Raw genomic sequence first — 19,694 nt, 5'->3', positions numbered from 1 at the left:
CCTGACCCAATCTGCCCTCTTCCTGTCTCTTAATGTTACACCTGTCATTTTTTTCCCTTAGCACATTGCGCTCATCTTAGTTTGAGTTGCACCCTTTTCTTTAGCCTCAACTTTTCTGCCCATAGGTGATTACCGGCAAGATACAGCTGCTCTTTACTTTTCTCTTGAGGGATATTGGTAAACTGCCTTTGAAGATCTGAGAGAACCTGCCGTCATTCTTGTCTTGCGCTACTTGCAGAGGCAATAATGCCGCTTTCCGATATATTAGCCCGCAAGGTCCCTATGTCTGAGCATATTAAAAACCTAAAAATCCTTGAAATGCGTCTAACTCGTCATAGATGCATACATAATCCTAGAATTATGGCAGTACCTTAGTGCATTATGTATTTTAAAGAGGTGCTAGTAGCGGTAATGACTTAGCTGCTATGTTTGGCGGAAAAAATAATTTTGACAACAGCACGCAATCAAGGATGATATAATTTGATAGACTAGATTGGTGATTGCCGGCAGAGTTGTGCAAGTACCGACTGCTGCAAGAGTGGTGTTCTGCATGCGACATGTCGAGACAGCTACGTTGATCGTTTTCTGTATATTTAAATTGATCACTATGGTCTCTCCTACCTGCGATCAATGCCTTGGCATACTTCCTCAAACTGCCTGTACTCACAGGTGTTTTGGCGAGCATGCTTTTGCAATAGGTGGTGTTCCTGTCAGTGGCATGTAGTGTTGCCTTTTAGCAATATTGAAAAGTGCTGCCTGTGTGACTTTCCTTTTGCGAGTTTCAAATGTAGTCGAGAGGCGAATATCTCAAAGTGAAAAATTTCTCAGGTTTATTGACTCCAGGACATTTGCCACATGCTCGGATGACAAGACAGTGGCATTGTGGGATGTGAGAAACTTGAAGCAGAAGCAACGTTCTCTCGTTGGCCACTCCGACTCGGTCACAAACATTGAATATGCATCGGCAGAGGGGTTACTAGTAACCTCTGGATTAGATGGAAGCATACATACTTGGGACATCAATAAGTGAGTTTGTTATGCTCTCTGCTTGCAATTTACAATGAAACTTCATTGTGATTATATATATTCATGTAAGTTAAGGCCAGCCTAAGGTTAAGCTTTCTTATTGTCTCGTGCAGGTGCGGTTGTCGATTTTTTATTTAGAACTTTTGTGTGAAAAACAGCATAGCTACTACCAGTAGTTATGGAAAGAAGGGCAAGATTGCAGTTTTTTTAGACAGGCAGCTTTTATAACGGTACAGTAGTCTTCTTTTTACTAGAGCGTCCTAGGATGACTGTGGTTATACTTGGTAGGCACCGGGCTAAGTGGAGGTATCTGTGAGGAAGTAGTCTAGTGGTTTCATTTATGTGTCGATTAAGATAGATATCATTACTTGGGTAACCGCCACAAAGGCGAGCTTTGAGACTGACACTATGTGACTGACCGTGTAAATTGGTACTTCAAGAGTGGCTATTGCATGTATGGCATTTTAAGGACACAGGGTAGGCTACAAAAAAATCAACTTTCGGCTAACCAACAATATTCAGTCACTATGACATGTTTGTCTGTCCTTTAGTAGAGCCAGAACAGCTGGTGCATTGAAGCCAAGTGATGAGCAGGCAAGGCCGATTTCCTCGGAGCATGCACTTGCTCACAATTCTGGAGATAAAAAATTGTAAAAAAGTGGGAATTTTCCTAAGCCCCGCTGTATCTTTAATAGGTGTCTGGTAAAGCACTAAAGGTGCATTGTTCGTTTCATTGAACTCTGGAAAGTTTTTCTCCGCTCTTTTGTAACCTCATGCGAGACGCCACGTTTATTCACTACTGTATGGTTAGTTCGAAACTTTACCGTTGATTTTAGTTAGGTTGTTTTCGACCATGTATTTCCACATGCTATCAGTAGCGACACGTGTCATATGTTCTGTTTGAAAGACAATGACTCTGAGTGTGCATACCAGAGCCAAATGAGGGACAAGCTTTTTTGCATGATACTAGCCCGAATCAACCCTTGACACCATAATGTTCGTTTTGCAGCAGCCAACACAGAGAGGGCTTCTAAGAAAGTGTCTCCTTATGCAAACTGAAAATTCCAACAAGCCGCTTAACCATTTAGCCTAGGGTGGGGGGAGCACCACAGAATGCCTTCCTTGGAATGCAGATCTTAGAATTTCCTTTCTAGATGCTGTGCTCAGATTCGGTGATGCAGTGCGGCTGTAGTTAACATTCCGTGATATTCGAGGTGACATCACAAGACATTTAAAATATCACTAGGGTGTTACATTGTGACATGGTTCTGTGAGGGGGACCTTTATGAAAAGTGCTTCACTCATAGAGCTGCCAAACAGACAACAAACAAGGCTAGAGAAGCAAGCTATTAGCTAAGATGCATAAGATTGCCAATGGTACAGAGTACATGGCCAGTAGCTATTAAGGCGAGAACCTTTAATGGATGATACTCGCTCGTCCGGTGTAACGCTGTCTTCCACGTATAACGCGGCAACTACTCAGGATAGCATAAATTGAACTGTAGAATCAGATAGAGGGCGCAAAATGTAACCCCCACGCCAAGTTCGATGACAGTAGATTTATTGGTAAATAATTAAAGCCATGTATAGCGAAAGAAACAAAGAAAACAACCAAATGCGTCGATATAGCGCGGACGTTTATATTACGACGGGAGAGGGTCACGGCACACCCGAGATTGTCCTAGGAAAATATGAACCACGTAGATGCGAACCGTTTTATTTCAGTAGGTTTGCATCTATCTTTATATCGATAAAGCTGGAAAAAAGTTAAGCCTGCAATCTTTTCTCATTGCTTTAGCAATGATTCAAATGTAGGGGGACCGTTATCTAAAGTTCTTCACTCGGAGAGCTGTCAGATCACAGACGAGGTTAGAGATGCAAGCTGACTAGCAAAGAAGAGTAAGATTGCCAATGGCACTGTGCAGATAGGAAGTAGCTATTAAGGCGAAAGCCTTTAGTGGCTCACACTCGCGCGTCTGGTGTAACGCTGTCTTCCATGAATTACGCGGCTGCTGATCAAGATAGCAGAAATCGAATGGTAGCATCATATAGAAGCGACAAAATTTAACACCCACGCAAAGCTTGATGACTGTAGATTGAATAGTTTATTAAATATAGCCAATTATGGCGAAACGAAAACAGAAATCAACCAAATCCGTTGAAATATGTGGATTCCAAGATGTGCATTCCAAGGAAGGCATTCTTTGGTGCGTACCCCAATCGGAGGCTAAATGGTTAAGCGGCTTGTTGGAATTTTGATATTGCATATGGAGACACTTTCTGAGAAACCATATCTGTGCTGGCTGCTGTATAGAAGACATTAGGGCAGCCAAGGGATGATTTGGGCTAGTATCATGCACCACCACCAGAGAAGAGAGAAGAAGAGAAGAAGATGGCCATGGCGCCTACAACGTCGTCTAGATCGAAAGTGTGCCAAGGTGCCTTTGGGAGTGCAACTGGTATGGGAACCTGCGAGGCTAGAATCGCAGCCTGCAAGGCCAAAGGCTTTCGCTTTGCCGCACTTAAGATTGGCAAAGTGCTCCCAAAATGTTTGTATAGATGTCGAGTGCACATTGTTTCACCCCCCCCAAAAAAATTGAAGTAAATATGTTTTTGTTTTCGACCTTGAATATCTCAGCATATTATTTTTGGCAACATTTGTATCATTCCTAGAACAATGAGAAAATATAGCAGGTTTAACTTTTTTCCCGCTTTATCTACATACAGTGAGCAAACCTACTGAACTAAAGCATCTACGTGGTGTATCTTTTTCTCTGACAGTTTTAGAAAAAACTTGTGCTTTGCGAAAAATTCAGAGAAAAATATATCTTACAGAACAATAGCTTTAATTCAGTTAAATCAAAAGGTAGTAGAGAATAGGCTAAATACAGAGTTTCTGATAAAACAAGTCTAAAATATGCCACAAGATACACAAGAAGCATACGTCTTACCCTGCTTCCTTAAAGAGACACTGAGGACAACTCTATCCATTTATCGGTCTTACCAAAATTTAATGCCTGGCTCGTTCTAGCTGTCTTGACATTCTGGGCAACACTACTCTTCATTTTTGTCTGCCCACACTAATATATACGTTGACGTTTGTTCGACTGCAAAAGGCATATTTATTGTTCACAAAATTGGAGTTAAATATCTTTGCATCTGTTGATTCAAACTCGTATCCTCCGTAATGAGCAGGACAGGTCGCCATAATTTTGATGTTTATAGTGATGTAATGTAGTCTCTGGTATCTGCGCCAAAAATCGATGTGAATGCATGCATTTTACTTGTGAAATAGGCCTATGATGATGGCATTTAGATTTGGTTTTCAGATCAATATTAAGCTTTTAAAAAATTTGCGAGAGTGGTCTCCTTATGATTGGAACCCTATCAATACAAGCCAACTCCTATTTATCCTCAGTGTGGCTTTAACCACCGCATTCCATGTTTCGCAACACATAATGAGTGTGCCGGCATAACCACATATTTTTTTGTTATGAGTTTTCGAGTGGGTATTAAGGAGAAAGTAGGTAGTGCATATATGGTAGGAAAGGAGCTAGGCAATAATATTTTGGGCAGTTGTCCAGTAACCTCACAGCACACTTCAAGGCTAAGGCCCTAGTACAATCGTTCAAGTTTTGTCGCTTAGTTTTCTTTGATAGCACGATACAACCTTGAAAACTGCCGTGTTTAGCGGAAATACCAATTAAATGCAACTCTGTCCATCTGGCACTCTGAAAAATGACTGCTGCCGAGTGGGCTAATAGATTGAACTTTTGGGGCTGCCAAGCAGCTCAATCTGTGATACTCCTGATCTCTATCAAGTTTGTTAATGGCTTTGCTGTCTTATTACCTTGCCTGTTTTGGCGTTTAATTGATTTCTGGGTACTTATGTCGGGCAGTAATACCGCAGTGTGCATTTTATAATGATTTTAATTGTTCAGATTTTCAGAGAGATTGTCTGAGTTCCGAAGAATCTTCTGCACAAAGGAACTGATGAGGATGCGACTATCTCCAGACAACCAGAAAATGGTGATCTGCACTAACGGGGGTTACATGGTCGTAATTCATGACCTGGACTTGCATGCACTGGCACATGATCTACGTGTAATTAAGGTATGTGCTCTTGAGTGAACTCTGCTGTGCTGGCACTGAATATGAGGCTATGATTTGGTGCTTTTTGCTACTCCTGAAAGAAACCAGCTCATATTTTCGATTGTTTTGAATCTTTTCCTGAAGAAGCTCAACCAAGTTTGAAATTTTAGATTAGCTTAGCTGATATACAACACAGCAAAATAGTTACCTCTTATTTCTTTGCATGGGAAGATTTTTTCTTCCACAAACACGTTTACTAATGTAACAAATTTTGTTGAGGTGCCCAAACTTTTTGTCAATGAATACGTTGACATAAAAGGTTGGGAGTGCACTTTCTGCTCACAAAGCACCTAGACTCGTTTTTACTGCAGAACAATAACAATTTATTGCTTCCACTTTGTGCAGTGCATTCAATTCAATTCAATTCAATTCTTTTTATTATCATTTCTTCAGTACAGTACATAACATCACTGTCTGGATCCTTAGCCAAAGGCTAGTTATGGATCCATGCAATAAAAGCAAAGAGATTAGTGAGGACAAATGATTTCTACTGCATGCCAAAATAATACACATAAGAATGGTGGAAAAATGCAAAGCGTACAAGCAAGATGGTTCAAATTACAGAAATACGAGAGGGCTCATGACAAAAAAACATATGAAGACAGGAACAGCATTTTTTATACAAAATAAACGCAGTTTCCTTAGAAGTGATTATTCAATGACATATGAATGGCAAACCCAACATAGACACTACAGAGAATAATAAGAGACAATCACTAAGCGATTTGCATTGTAAATCAGGTATTTATTTGTGACAGAAAAAAGGTCTTTAGTGAAATATAAGGATTGGACGTTGCAAAGACTGCACAGGGGATGCATGTTTATTCCTGCTTCATGCAAGCAGAATGCTTGTGGGTAGATGGCCAGAGGAGTCATGCTGAGCCTGAGCCAGGTACAGGAGACAAGTGCACCAAAGCAGTAGAAGAAACGAAAGGGTAGGAAAAAGGAAGAGATAGATTGAACAAATAAGGACCCCAACTAAAGAAAACATGTCAAATCAGACCGGTTTGGTAGCTGGCGGAGTCGCGATGTATTGTGTCTGGGGGGGGGGGGGGAGAACAGTGAGGAGTGATGGATAATCAATTGTACATCACTTCGGACATCTGTATTGCATGAAACCTTAATTTTCACCTCATCTCAGTTTCGGTTGCGCCAGTGGCGGCATGATTGCTATAATATTATAAGTGCAATTGTATTTCAGCTGCTTTCTTTCAAGGTATTGGTGCTGTGTCTATTGGGAAGGGGGTATGTTGGTTATTGTTCAGGTATTTTCTGGGCAGGCCACATTTCCAAAGGGGTTGGCAGGGGCATTGTTTCGTTTACTGAAATGTAGTAGAACCTCAGTGTATCCGAGAAGTTGCGAGCACTGCAAGCAAATTTCACTATATCAGTAAACTCACCATATCAGTTGGCAGCTTATCTTGCCTTCGTGTTCATGGAATTATTTTGAATTGTGTATGTTTTGTTTTGGTTACAACAAGCCACCCACTCAAGTGGTATTCACCTTCCCTGTTAGTCATGTACTATGTGTGAATGTAATGAAATTGAGAGCCGAGGCAGGCTCTGCTTTTTTGGGACTTCAGTCATTTTGTCAGCGTTTATTTGGTCCTTCAGAACCAGTGCTTTTTGGAGCCAAGATATCCTTTAATACTTTAATATCCCTGAGCATGCCTAACCATCGCGACCTGGTCACCACATTCTACTAATTCTTCAAAACTGCATAGGTACTCAAGTTTTCCCAAATCACCTCCAGCTCCTGTACCTCGCTAAAATTGATGACAGCAGAGTCGCTGGGAGGTGGGCTCTCGCTAATGGGTCATTCCACGCAAAATGATGCTCACCAATTTCTTCAGATCTTAGATTTGACTGAAAATTTTCATAGTAGGTAAAACATGTCCAATTAGAATTTTAGAGGCCTTCTTTTGAGGAAGAAAAAATATTTTCTCTAAATAATATGCTTCAAAGTGCCAGAAATTGCCTTAATCTTGGCAAATTTCGACAAACATTGTTCAGGAACTGTTCCTTGCTGCAAAAGTTTGTCTAGGCATGTAGACAGTTATTGAGATGCCCGGTCATGGCCCAAAAGGTATACTGTGCTTGTCGCCATTTTGGTTCAAAATAAATGCGCTGAACAGGAGAAGCAATTTATTGTTTTCGCATTTTTTAATATAAATTTTGAGTCCTAGGTTTGTCAAATTACTTTTTGTGTAGTGTTTTCCAAGACATTTTCAATAGTTTTGTTTGCATTAGAGTTGAGAACTGCCCTTGCGTTGTTCTTTTTTATTGCAGGGATCTCTATTTTTGCGAAAATAGCCATATTGAAGGTCAAGGAATATCATGTGGGCAACGGTTTTGACCAAACAAAAAACTAATTGGTCAAACGATTTAATTTTTTCACATATCATAAACTTGAAAAAGTAGTTTTTGTTGATGGTACGAAACTATTTTTAAAAATGATTTACATTCGTCTGGAGACAGGGCACCTACCCTGCAGGCAACACAGGGCGGCGTCTGCTGTGGCCGAGTGCAAGTCTTTTGATAGCATTTGGTGGGCAGACGATGCCTACTAGTATACTGGTATTCGAAGGCATCGTCTTCCACATGAGTTTGAAAAGGCAGGTGCTGCTTTAGCAGGCTGGGATATCTAATCATTCCTGCAGTAAGGAGAGTGACTCTCCTAAGCATATAGAATTTAAATGTTCCTTTATTTTCAAACCTATTCTGGTCATCAAATTAAACAATGTCTGGTGGAACGCTGCATTACATCTGTCGGAATATATATTCAAGTAAAGAAAAATCACATTACCGAACAGGCATTTTTTCCTCTCTTTATTATGTGCGTTCCATTTAATTAAATACAAATTATTTATTAACCATTGTGTTCACTATGCATCACGGCTTTGGAAGTTGATTCATGTGGTCAGACGGATTCTTTTATGAAGCTTAATGTAAATCATAAATTATTATTTATCTAACAGGTATGGACTGCCTTTTTAAATCCTGCGTTTTGGTCAAAACTATAGTGGATTACATGAGGTGCCCAGTAGACCGCAAGCATTCCACCCTAACGAATTCGTTAAGATTTATTTAAATGGTGAAACCGCTTTATTGGGCTCTCTTTTCACAAAATGTTCAACGCTAATGACAGCTACTAATGCAATGAGTGAGGCCAGGAATAGAAGCTGTGTTTTACCTGACTGTAGCAGATTGTGCACCACATCGATGTGAATCCGTTTAGAAATGATTTCTCGGCAACAGCAAAAGTACTTTTCAATTTTTTTATTTGTGAAACTAATTACGCCATTTGCGCGATTGTATGTTGACTCGAGTGTATGTCGACCTCCCCCTCCCCCCATTTCATTTCAGAAAAAAGCTTGAGAAATAATACAATGCGATAGTACTATCCTGCGGCCTCGACTTATCACCGGCCGCTATATGCTGTATCGCGAGGGAGCACCCGAGGACACAATCCAAAACGAAAATATATTAGTCACTGTACCCGCCGCGGTGGTTCAGTGGTTAGTGCCCTCGGCTACTGATCCGGAGTTGCTTGGTTCGAACCCGATCGTGGCGGCTGCGTTTTTATGGAGGCAAAACGCTAAGGCGCCCGTGTGCTGTGCGATGTCAGTGCACGTTAAAGATCCCCAGGTGGTCGAAATTATTTCCGAACCCTCTACTACGGGCACCTCTTTCTTCCTTTGTTCTTTCACTCCCTCCATTATCCCCTCCCCTACGACGCGGTTGAGGTGTCCAACGATATATGAGACAGATACTGCGCCAGTTCTTTACCCCAAAATCCAATTACTATTATTATTATTATTAGTCACTGGTCTACTCGTTCACACTGGAACCAACGTCCTCACTAGCGCTGCCGTCCTGATCGCTGCAGCGGTTCCACCGCTGGTAGTTCTAAAATCGTTCTGCAGTGAAATACCGCACTTCGCAAAAAGCCACACCACAACATCCCGTTGGACAGCTGAAAATTTTGCCTCGCTGCAGCTGCCACACTAGTATCACTATTGCAAACATCTAACTTGCGGCCCGGCGCGCAGTTTTTCGTTTCTTCAGCGTAAAGAATGACCGCCATCTTGAATGTAGCCGTGAACGAGCGCTGGCCACTTACCCGACCCAGAGCACAAATGACGAATGACTAAGCTCTACATTAAAAATTTGTGAAACGCGGCTGGCAGTAGTCGAATGCGCCAGAGCCAAAGAGAAACCACATGAATGGCGTCGGCTTCTCCGTTGGCTACGGACACTCCCTGGCTGCGGTTTGCGGAGGTGGGGGTTGGGTGGGGGGGGGGTGAAGACGCAATTGGAGCAGCGGCCCTTCCATCAAATATTGACGCTTCGTTGAGCGCAGAGTGCGCGCTTGAAATTGAAAAAAAAGTTGTGCGACACCTAATAAGAGTAGAACGCGAATGCGCTATCGGGCCGCCGCAGCTTATAAGCAGATGCAATCTGCGGCCACGTGTGGGGAGGAGGAGGGACCTTAATGGAACAAGAGAGGGCGGCCCGGTTTTCGGCCTGGCATGCTACTCCAGGAGAGGTGAAAAAGAGAAGATTTGAGAAGAGGCTGGTGAAAAAAGAAAATAGAAAGAAAGAGGGAATGGTGATATCAAGCACACTCACACACATCAAATATTATCCACCAAACTCGCGTCTCTTAAAAACACTAAAAATGCTCTTGGCCCATCCACACCTGAAGCCGCGTCCCTCCAGGGGGCAAAGATATGCTCCAGGTGCACGGGGCTAATGTGTGGGGAGTGGGCTGGTGCCGGTTTTCTGCTTATTGACAAGCACCATCGGCCGCCTCACGCTGTGTGGTCATGCCAGTTCTGCCTGTTGACATAGCAGCTGCTCAAGGCCAGCACCGAGAGCGATGCGACGGAGCCGCGCAGCAAAAATGCAACCACGCTGTATGTAGCATACCTGATATCTCATTTGTCTCGCCTTTATTTATGGTGCGATGCTTTGGTTTCAATTTTAAGTCGACCCCCACTTCGGATTTCAAATTTTGAAAAATAGTTCAACTTAAAATAATGTAGATAGGGCAGATGAGTAGACCATACTGCTATTCTTGTTTTGCTGCGCACCATTGTGCACGTGCCGTTCTTTAGCCCTCAGTGTGGCCAACAGAAATTGAGATATTTGCACTTACCGTATCTACACGATTGTGAGTCAACATATTTTTTTTTAATTTGAAAATCTGAAATGGGGGCGTGACTAAGAATCGAAACCAAAGCATGGCACCATAAATAAAGGACAGCAAAACGAGATATCAGGAATGCAACAGCGTGGTTGCATTTTTGCTGCGCGGCTCCGTCGCATCTCTCTTGCTGCTGGCCTTGAACAGCTGCTATGCCAATGTGCGGAAAAGGCACTATTTCCCACACTCTGCAGATGATGGTGGCTGCTGATAAGCAGCAAACTGGCACCTCCTTCACCTCACATCCCCACATGTGGCTGCAGATTGCGGCTGCTGATATGCTTGAGGGGGAGGACTGATAACACAATCGCTTTTTACTCCTAAGGGAGAAGCCTAAGTGTCCTACAGTTTTTTTCTCTCAACTGTGCACTGGGCGCACAAAGGAGTGTCAATTGTTGATGGAAGGGCCACTGTTCCAATTGCGGCGGCACCGCCACTTGGAACAGCTGCGGTGCCGGTGTTTTCAGTAGCTGATGGAAGCGCTGACGCCGCTCATACATAGTTTCTCTTTGGCTCTGAAGCATTTGACAGCCGGCCGCGTTGTACAAGTTTTTAATGTAGTGCTTCGCCAGTCTTCATTTGTGCTCAGAGTCCGGTAAAGATCCGGCGCTTGTTCACAGCTACTTTCCAGATGGCTGCCATTCTTTATGATGAAGAAACAAACTGAGCGCCGGGGCTCAATTTCGACGTTCGCAACGGGTGTTGCAGCCGCAGGGAGGCAAAATTTTCAGCTGTTCCACGTGATATCGTAGTGCAGCTGTTTGATACATGCGGGATTTCGCTGCACGACGATGGTAGAACGACGTGCTGTGGGAGTGCAACAGCGATCACAACGGCAGCGCTAGTGAGGACGATGGCCTATGTGTACATGAGTAATACAGTGACTAATACATTTTCTATTTTGGAACGCGCCCATGGGCGCGTCCATATGTGGCAGCTGATAACGGCTGACAATAAGCGGCAGCGGCCGGATAAGGCAGTCATGCTCTACTCTTAAACTTCAAAGTTAAGCGACCTCCAAGTTTTTTTCTTTTTTTCTGCGGGCGTCGACATACAATCGTGTAATTACGGTAATTTAAACAACAATGCGAGGTTCATTTTTAGATTTAAAACAAACTATGCTGCTAAAAAGTTTAGGAAAACACCGCAAAAAATTTGTCCCAAAATTTTGACTCCACCATTACTGCAAAAATGCAAAATTCTTGAATGTTTTTTTTTAAATCGCATCATCGGCGGTTTATCTTTCGGCGCAGGACAGGGCATCCTAATACATGTCTAGGTGTGGAGACAAGATTTTAAGGCGAAAGCCTTACTTGCGCCATTGAGCGAAAACATGTCTCTGTGTGTGTGTGTCATAGCAATCGATGGTACCCGTAAAAGATGGCTTCCTTATGCAGGCGGTAAGCGCAACCCAATGCGATCTGATGTAGCATCTGGTGACGAAGGGGGCACAAGCCCTGGTAGGGCGGTGACTGCGCTCATGAAGTTAGCATTGTGTCGCGGAAATGGCTACATCGAGCCACGTACAGGTAGTATTGTAAGCTGTGTGTGTAGGTTACATCACGCCGCAGTGCGTAGAGTAGAACGTGTACAGCAGTGCTGCAGCAGCTACTTCGAACAGCCATGTAGAGGTAGAGCGTTGCCGCCTACGTGGCAATGCGATACCCTCTGCCCATCACGCCGCAGCGCGCGGCGACTGTGCTCACGGAGTGAGTGTGCGGGCTTTTACCTTCTCGCACTTAAGCAGCCTTAAGTGCCTCTGCCGACTTTTGTGGCAAGGAACGGTTCCTCAACAATTTTATTCTAAAGATGCCCAGATTAAGGCATTTTCTGACACTTTGGAACACGACATTTCGAGGAAAAAATATTTTTCCTTCAAAAGAAGGCTTCTGCGCTCCTATTTGGACTGTCATGAAATTGGCGCCTCTGCTTCCACATGGAAACTATAGTGAAAAATCTGATTTTTAACAGTACAAAGGCATTAGTTAGATGAAAAACAGCTTTCAGAATGTGGCTGTATCATGGATGGTTTTCTATAGGTTGACTAGGATCGATGTGCCTTGTAATCTGAGCGTAGTGAATTATATATTTTTTCTAAGCTATATTTATTTTCGAGAAAGTTTAGAAATTATGGAAAAGGACGGGTACAGACAAGAGGTAAAGAAAACAATTGCGAAACTATAGGTTCAGTGGTGTTATAATTTTGTATTTCCTGCCCTCGTCCTTTTGCTCAATTTCTAGCCTTCCTTGAAAATGAACCAACTAGCCCAGAAGAACGTTCTAATAAAGTACATTTGTTTCTTCACTACATCCATCTTAACTGTATTGGGGAACATACATGCATGTCTGTGGGAATTTCATCAGGACCGTGTTATTTCTTAACTTAAATCATAACCTCACTTCTTGGCGGTTTACTATATCATGGCACTATCTTATATGGTCTGTATATTTGTTTAAGTTTATCTTATTTCTACAGATGGGAAAAAAATTGCCCGAAGAAGGAATCGTAGTGTGTTGGTTCTAATTGAAAGTTTTCATTTTGCTGGCAGGTTGATTTGGTTGAATGCTAGTTTTGCATAGTCTCCCAATTATAGCAAACCTTGAGTAATTGTTGAGAGCAGTAACATTGTTGCGAAGCTGCACTTGAGTGCTTAATGTGACTGTTTCATGGCACATCGTTAATCGTGGTCCTATTCATTTTCTTTTGATGTGCAGTTAACAAAGTTGTACCGTTGGCGGGCCTCTGAGAAAGCAGCCTACCACATAGGGGACTGCCGCGCACATAACTTCACTTCACGCCGCAACAGGGTTGAGCTCATCTGTGACTTCCCGAATGATAATGATGAGGAGACCATCTCATCCCTTGAGGTGCATCCACACGGCTGGTGTGTACTGTCTCGTAACAGAAGCAAGAACGAAAACTCAGAGGTGGGTGCATTTCGGTAACGATATGTTTGTTGTGGAGACTTGCAAGAGAAAAAGGTCTGCCTCCATTTGCAGCCAGTTTACTTTAGGTGCAAAGTGTCATGAAAAGGTGGCTGTATTTGCAGTTGCTGTATATGCAGCTAGATTCTAGCTAACAGGAAGATCTTTGTGCAGGACAAGATAAGTAGCATGTGGTATGTGGTGTTTAACGTCCCAAAGTATCACGTGGGTTATGAAAGGTGCCGTACTTGGGAGTTCAAGATGAATTTTGCACACCTGGAGTTCTTTGACATGCTCTAAAATTGCAAACTACAGGGCAAGGTACCTTCTGCATTTCACTTGCATAGAGATGCTGCCACTGCCACCAGGATTCAATCCCACATTCTTGCACTCAGCAGCCGAACAGCACACCCACTAAGCCACTGTTGTAGGCGTGCAGGGCAGTACTCTTCAATTTGCAGCATGCATGGCCTCTGCAAGTAGCTTACCGTATTTACACAACTGTAAGTCGACCTATTTTCCACAATTTCAAAATCCGAAGTGGGGGGGTTGACTTAGAGTCGAAACCAAAGCATAGCACCATAAATAAAGGCGAGACGAATAAGCTATCAGGCATGCTACATAGAGCGTGGTTGGATATTTGCTGCACGGCTCTGCCGCATCTCTCTTGGTGCTGGCCTTTAGCAGTGGTTATGTCAATGGGCAGAACTGGCATCCCCACCCCACGTTGTCGATAAGCAGCAAAACAGCACCAGCCCACTCCCCAAACGAGGCAGCAGATTGTGTCTGCTGATAAGTAGTGGCGGCCCGATAACGCATTCGCTTTCTACTCTTAATAGGTGTCATCTAAGTTTTTTGTTTACTTTCAACCGCGCACTCGGCGCTCAAGGGAGCGTCGATAGTTGATGGAAGGGCTGCTGTTCCAATCGCCGTGGCACCCACACTAATAATCACAGCGGCACCGGGGAGTGCCCGTAGCCGACGAAAGAGCCGAAGCTGCTCACGCGGTTTCTCTGTAGCTATGGCGCATTAGACTACTGCCAGCCGCGTTTCACAAGTGTTTAATGTAGGCCTTCGTTATTTGTGCTACGGGTCCGGTAAGTGACCAGCGCTCGTTCACGGCTACATTCAAGATGGCGGTCATTCTTTACGCCGAAGAAACGAACAACTGCGCGCCGGGCCGCAAGTTCGATGTTTGCAACGGGTGATACTAGAGTGGTAGCTGCAGCGAGGCAAAATTTTCACCTGTTCCACGCGATGTCGTGACGCGGCTGTCAGCGAAATGTGGGATTTGGCTTCACGACGATATTAGAACGACGAGGTGTGGGACCGCAGCAGCGATCATAAAGGCAGCACTAGTGAGGACGATGGCGCAGGTGTGGATGAGTAGTCCAGTGACTAATACATTTCAGTTTTGGAATGTGCCCATGGGTGCTGTCGCGCGCTGCAGCAGAAAGCGGCTGGCGATAAGTGAAGGCCGCAGGATATTGGTGCCGCGTTCTATCATTAAAGGCCAATTTTAAACAATGCAAGGAAACTGATGTGGAAAAATTATTTGATGTGAACTTTATTTTGTAAGAGACGCGTTTCGTTCGAAGAATGGAACCTTTCACGACAGTGTGAACTGAAATTCACGTGTGAGCTTAAACTTGGCATAAAGCGTGCACCCTTTCAAGGCGGTGACCAGAGAGGTTGGCTGGTGTGCCTAAGCTGGAATGGTCTCAGAGTGATTCTAGAGCTTGACTGGTTGACAAGCTGAAAGTTTGTGCTAAAAGGTGCTGCTGCACTGACTTGGCATTAGGGGAAACAGACACTTTTGCTTGCAAACGTTTCTTAGTGTAAAGCCAGACAACAGACAGACCTATGATTGTTTGTATGCAAGTTTTCTTGACAGTCTACAATTGCTGCATAAAATTATAGCCAGCAGCCAAAATTTTATACGGGTTCTCTCTATTTTCCAACATTATAAAGGTCTAGAACTTCACTTTCTTGTGGCCTGTATTCTTTGTCAGTGTGCAGGAAGATTGCTGTACACACATTAAATATCACTTTTGAACTCTAGGTTACGTCCATGTGCTATGTATAATGCCTGTGCATACTAAGGAAACTCAGGCAGTCAAAATTAATCCGAAGCTATCTCTTAAGGCGCCTCCAGACATGGTTGAGTTTTCTATTGAGAGTGAGGCAGTTTTCCTTTTCTTTCTTCATGACCAATTTCATATTTTTTCTAGTTGCTGTAGTTGTTAGAACATTCCAGAAGTAATTGAACTTGCACATTCACCAAATTTTTAAATAAGAAACGGAAGCAACCATGTCTTTCGCAGATACTTACAGAGGTCAGAAATTGAGCTCTTTAGAAGAAAACTTTATTTTTTTCTCAACTGATTATATTTTATTCCAACAATGTCATTCCCATGGGCATGATTTAAGGTGACAGATAAGGTTAGAAGTTTTATTTTTGCAATGGGCATCGGCCAGTGCCGCACGGCGGTTTCAATTGAGTCGATACACATCGGCTCAATGAAGGTTCGCGAATAGCCAAAGGAATCTCAAGAATTATTAAAAATATCTTCTTGATTTAATTGCACAATGTTAGAATACATTAGCCAGTTCAGAAACTAATGTTTATTTTTTTGCCAAACGACAGCTCCACAGAACAGCCAGCGGTCAGATGTAAACAAACCGACGCTGATCATGCGCGGCGTAGCGGTGTTCCGCTTCTTTTCTCTTTTTTCGCCTGTAAGAGCATTTTTTTGACAGGAAAGACCAAGAGGTGCCCCGCAAATGCTGCAACGACAGCAGCTATGAACACGACAAAAATGACTGCTGATCTGCGGCAGCTTCGCCGGCGAAACTTGAATGCTTTTGACACGAAGCGCGCATCGCTGCCCATCGTCGCTCCGCCATCGCAGTCTACAGATTGAGGGGAACTGTGAAGTATTTAAATAGCTTTTTCTGGAAAAAGTAATAATGTAAATACCACTTACCCTAGAATTCGGCTTGTTTGACTTCAAGCTTCGATTTTTTAAATGTTGGTACACCTAGCGCCATCTGTCGCATCGCATGTTCACTACTCACTCAGCGGTCATTGAAATTTGCCATGTGGCATCGATGCATCTGGATGGCCCTCAAAAATTTTGATGGTCATTCACTCAATGGGCATTTAGATTGCTCTTGTAACAGGAGCATTAATGAGCTTTCGAGCATGAGAAAAAAGAAATTATTCATGTATTGTTGAGCAATGTTGCAGTAGATATGTCGGTTGCAAACGATACCCCTCCTACTCTCCTATGCCTAAACTAGTCGGCAGATTTTGTGCGAAATACAAGCGTGATTTGACACGCTGCTTTTCAAAATATATGTGAATGTGCAGACATGGCTGCATACACCTTCTGAATGCATTGTTAGCCATCCACGCTGCTGCCCTTGTATTCCAATTTTTCAGCATTGTGCAGAAATTTCTGAACAGTATTTCCCCGTTGCATGAAACATTTTCAGTAATTTATACCTTCTTGGCAGTAAAAGAAACCAGCAACTCAAATGAAGTTCACAGTTTTTTTTTTCAGTGCAAAAAACACAAGGTACCCAAGGTGTACTGTATCCTTCCTGCATAGGAGCATTATATGATTTTTACCGAGAATTTTTCATTCAGTGTGTTTGCCCATGCTGGAAACCATGATCAATGAGCGCGACAGTAATTGCACGGTAGCAAAAGATGATGAACTGTAACCTAATATTGTCCCAGGCGCAAAAAAATATTAAACAGTTTTACTCTAGTCTAGACTCTATTGGAGTTTTCGCACCCAAAGTGGCTATTTAACGGAGTTTTACTAGACTGTAGTTACCAGTTAAACTAAAATTCAAAACACCCTGGCACCATCTATCATAAAAAGTTCAAAGCACGTCATTGGCCATGCGATTAGATTGCTGTTTTTTTCTTGAAGGGTGCACTGGAGGTGGTGTAAAAATAAAATGAAATATAAACAACACCGCTTAAACACAAAAAGTCCTCATGCATTCCTAGGTAGTATTTTACCGAAAAGTAGTCACGTGGTGAAATACACCGATAATGGAAAGCTTTAACCGTAAGATGGCACTTCAGTTTGCTTTATGCGATTTTCAATGCCATATTGAAGTCATAAAACCTTGTTTCTTTGATATTAGTGCTCGATTCTTAAACTATAGGTAAGATTAATTTCCACCATAACCTCATGCCACGCTTCGGTCACTTCTTAGCCGCTTAAATTTTTATGAAATGATAATTGTGAAGGGTGTTGAATGCAAATTAGAGTTTGGAATGAACCTTTTCGAAGAGCACATCAGTTCTTGACGCAGTTCTCAACAGTAGCAATTAATTTTCATTATCTGGGGCATTAGTCCCTGCATGTTACTTGGAAATATGTTATGTGTTGTGTACGAGGCTGTTTTGTCTCACCGACATTATAATCCATGCCTCATTCCATCATAATTTAAGCTGTTTTGTAAGATGAAGGAATATTAGAAGGCTGCATGTTTTGCATGGGACCAAGCGATCACCAGAGGAATGCCCCATTGGTGTAATGAGCAGCTGTTCCAGTTTTATTTATTGCAACGCCATGCAAATAGTGCCCGCCTGGTGCATATACATCATTACTGATGGGGAGTATGTTAAAAAGTGATGTACTCTTCGGAAAGCAGACGTTCTAAAGTTTCATCGCTTTACAGAAGGGTAATAACGTAGGACGCATAACTTGTTTCTATAGTATAAGGAGGGAAAACAGTCCTTGCAGGTATGTTATTCTACATGATTCAGTGAAGTTGCTTTTGATGTCTTATAGAAAAGTGTACTTATTGTCACATACCTGCATTATTGAGTTCGGCCATAATTTTGCAAGATCCAGAAAGCATTAGTAACACATGCTTGCCTTGGCAAAATTCCTTGCCACTTATGTGCACACGTTAAAGAAAATGCCATTTGGGTGCACCAAGACAAGTACTTTGAAAATACGGGCCTTCATTCATGTTTGTCATGTTAGAAAGTGTGCCGTGTCTTTTAGTCTTTGTTCATCTGCCTCCTACCATCATCATGATGCCCCATCTTGGCCCTCTTTTCTCTCCTTTTACCCTTTCCCGGTGCTGAGTAGCAGGCCAGATATTCATTTTTCCAACCAACCGCTCTGCCTTTCCCGTCAATATACCCTCTCTCTCTCTTGGCACTTGTTCCACCAGCAAAATCAAAGCCAGAGTGCTGTTTATGCTTAATAATGGAGAACTAATTCACTTGAACGTACTTCTAAAGCCGTCTTTTTTTAGTAAACTCACAAGAGTTGATCCAGTGCTGTAGAGCGTTTTAGTTTCCAAACACAGTAATTAGCTCTCCAGCAGTGCTGAATTGAAATACTTTCTTTTACTCCAATCTGTGAACTCTTGTGCAGCCCTGGGACCTGTTTTTTTTTCTGCGCAGAATTGAGAACCAGCACCTTTGCCTTTTTGTTGCAGTTTAATTAAACGTTTATTATACCCATGGGCTAACTAGTACTTAAGTCAGGTTCGCCTTGTGCCATTTGCTCTGAAATGCCCTTTCCACCAATAAAACAAATATCAGTGACTTTAAGCAGGCGGTGAGAAACAAAAGTCAGTTGTTCAGCACTTTTTTTTATTTTCAGATAGTCTGCTCCTGATTTGCATTGCTCTTTATTCTTTTATTCATGTGCATTATCAGGTATTTATATATTTGTACAATGGGTACGCTGGCCATAAAGAGGGCAAAGCTGCAGATTAGTCTGTCTTGCAATTGGACTGTGTAAAGAGAGGAAGTGCTGTGGACATGGCAATAGAATAAGAAATAAAGCAGAGAGCATAACTGACCTAGTTTTTGTGTGCAGATACTATTTTAGCCTTTGTGTGACATGCAGTTAGGCACACTATGTTCCTTAAACTTGGAAATCACTTGTTTGGAGTCAGCAGACAATGTGCACATGTCCTCCTAGTTGACTTATCATAGTTGTCTAAAAAAACAGCCCTAAAATTCGTAATTCAATGATTGGCTGTAGGGCTCATGTGCAGTTACTGAAAAAAGAACAGGTAAAAATATGTCATATTAATATGATGTGAGTGAAGAGATATTGCCCTACATTCATAGGTTCAGGCATAATATAACGACATAAATGCGGAATACCTCAAAGTGGCACACATACCTGCATAAAACTCAGATGACATTCTGCGGTGAAAATTTCGTGGTGGTGTGTCTTCACCACGCAGTTACACACGGGTGTACAAATATCAGCTGTTGTTGAACGCATTACGATTATTTTAATGCACATTTAATATAATTAATGTTTGAACTGTTTTCAGTCCATCTTTTTAAGCAGAAAAATTATGTTGCGATGGCTATTGGGCGAGG

At 42.6% G+C, this 19,694-nt stretch overlaps 1 protein-coding gene across 1 annotated transcript in view; it reads left to right on the top strand.

Annotated features, from left to right (window-relative positions):
• LOC144107857 (DDB1- and CUL4-associated factor 10-like) overlaps positions 1-19,694 on the top strand; it is a 54,354-nt gene that overhangs the window by 23,634 nt on the left and 11,026 nt on the right. The window contains exons 3-5 of the mRNA XM_077641071.1: positions 829-1,026; positions 4,968-5,139; positions 13,103-13,315. Of these exons, the coding sequence (XP_077497197.1) occupies positions 829-1,026; positions 4,968-5,139; positions 13,103-13,315 (583 nt within the window). The remainder of the gene's footprint in view (positions 1-828; positions 1,027-4,967; positions 5,140-13,102; positions 13,316-19,694) is intronic.

This window comes from Amblyomma americanum, chromosome 10, assembly GCF_052857255.1.
Source record: "Amblyomma americanum isolate KBUSLIRL-KWMA chromosome 10, ASM5285725v1, whole genome shotgun sequence".
NCBI classification, from domain to species: Eukaryota; Metazoa; Arthropoda; class Arachnida; order Ixodida; family Ixodidae; genus Amblyomma; species Amblyomma americanum.
Note: the sequence above shows the minus strand (reverse complement) of the source record. Positions and strands in the feature narration are given on the sequence as shown.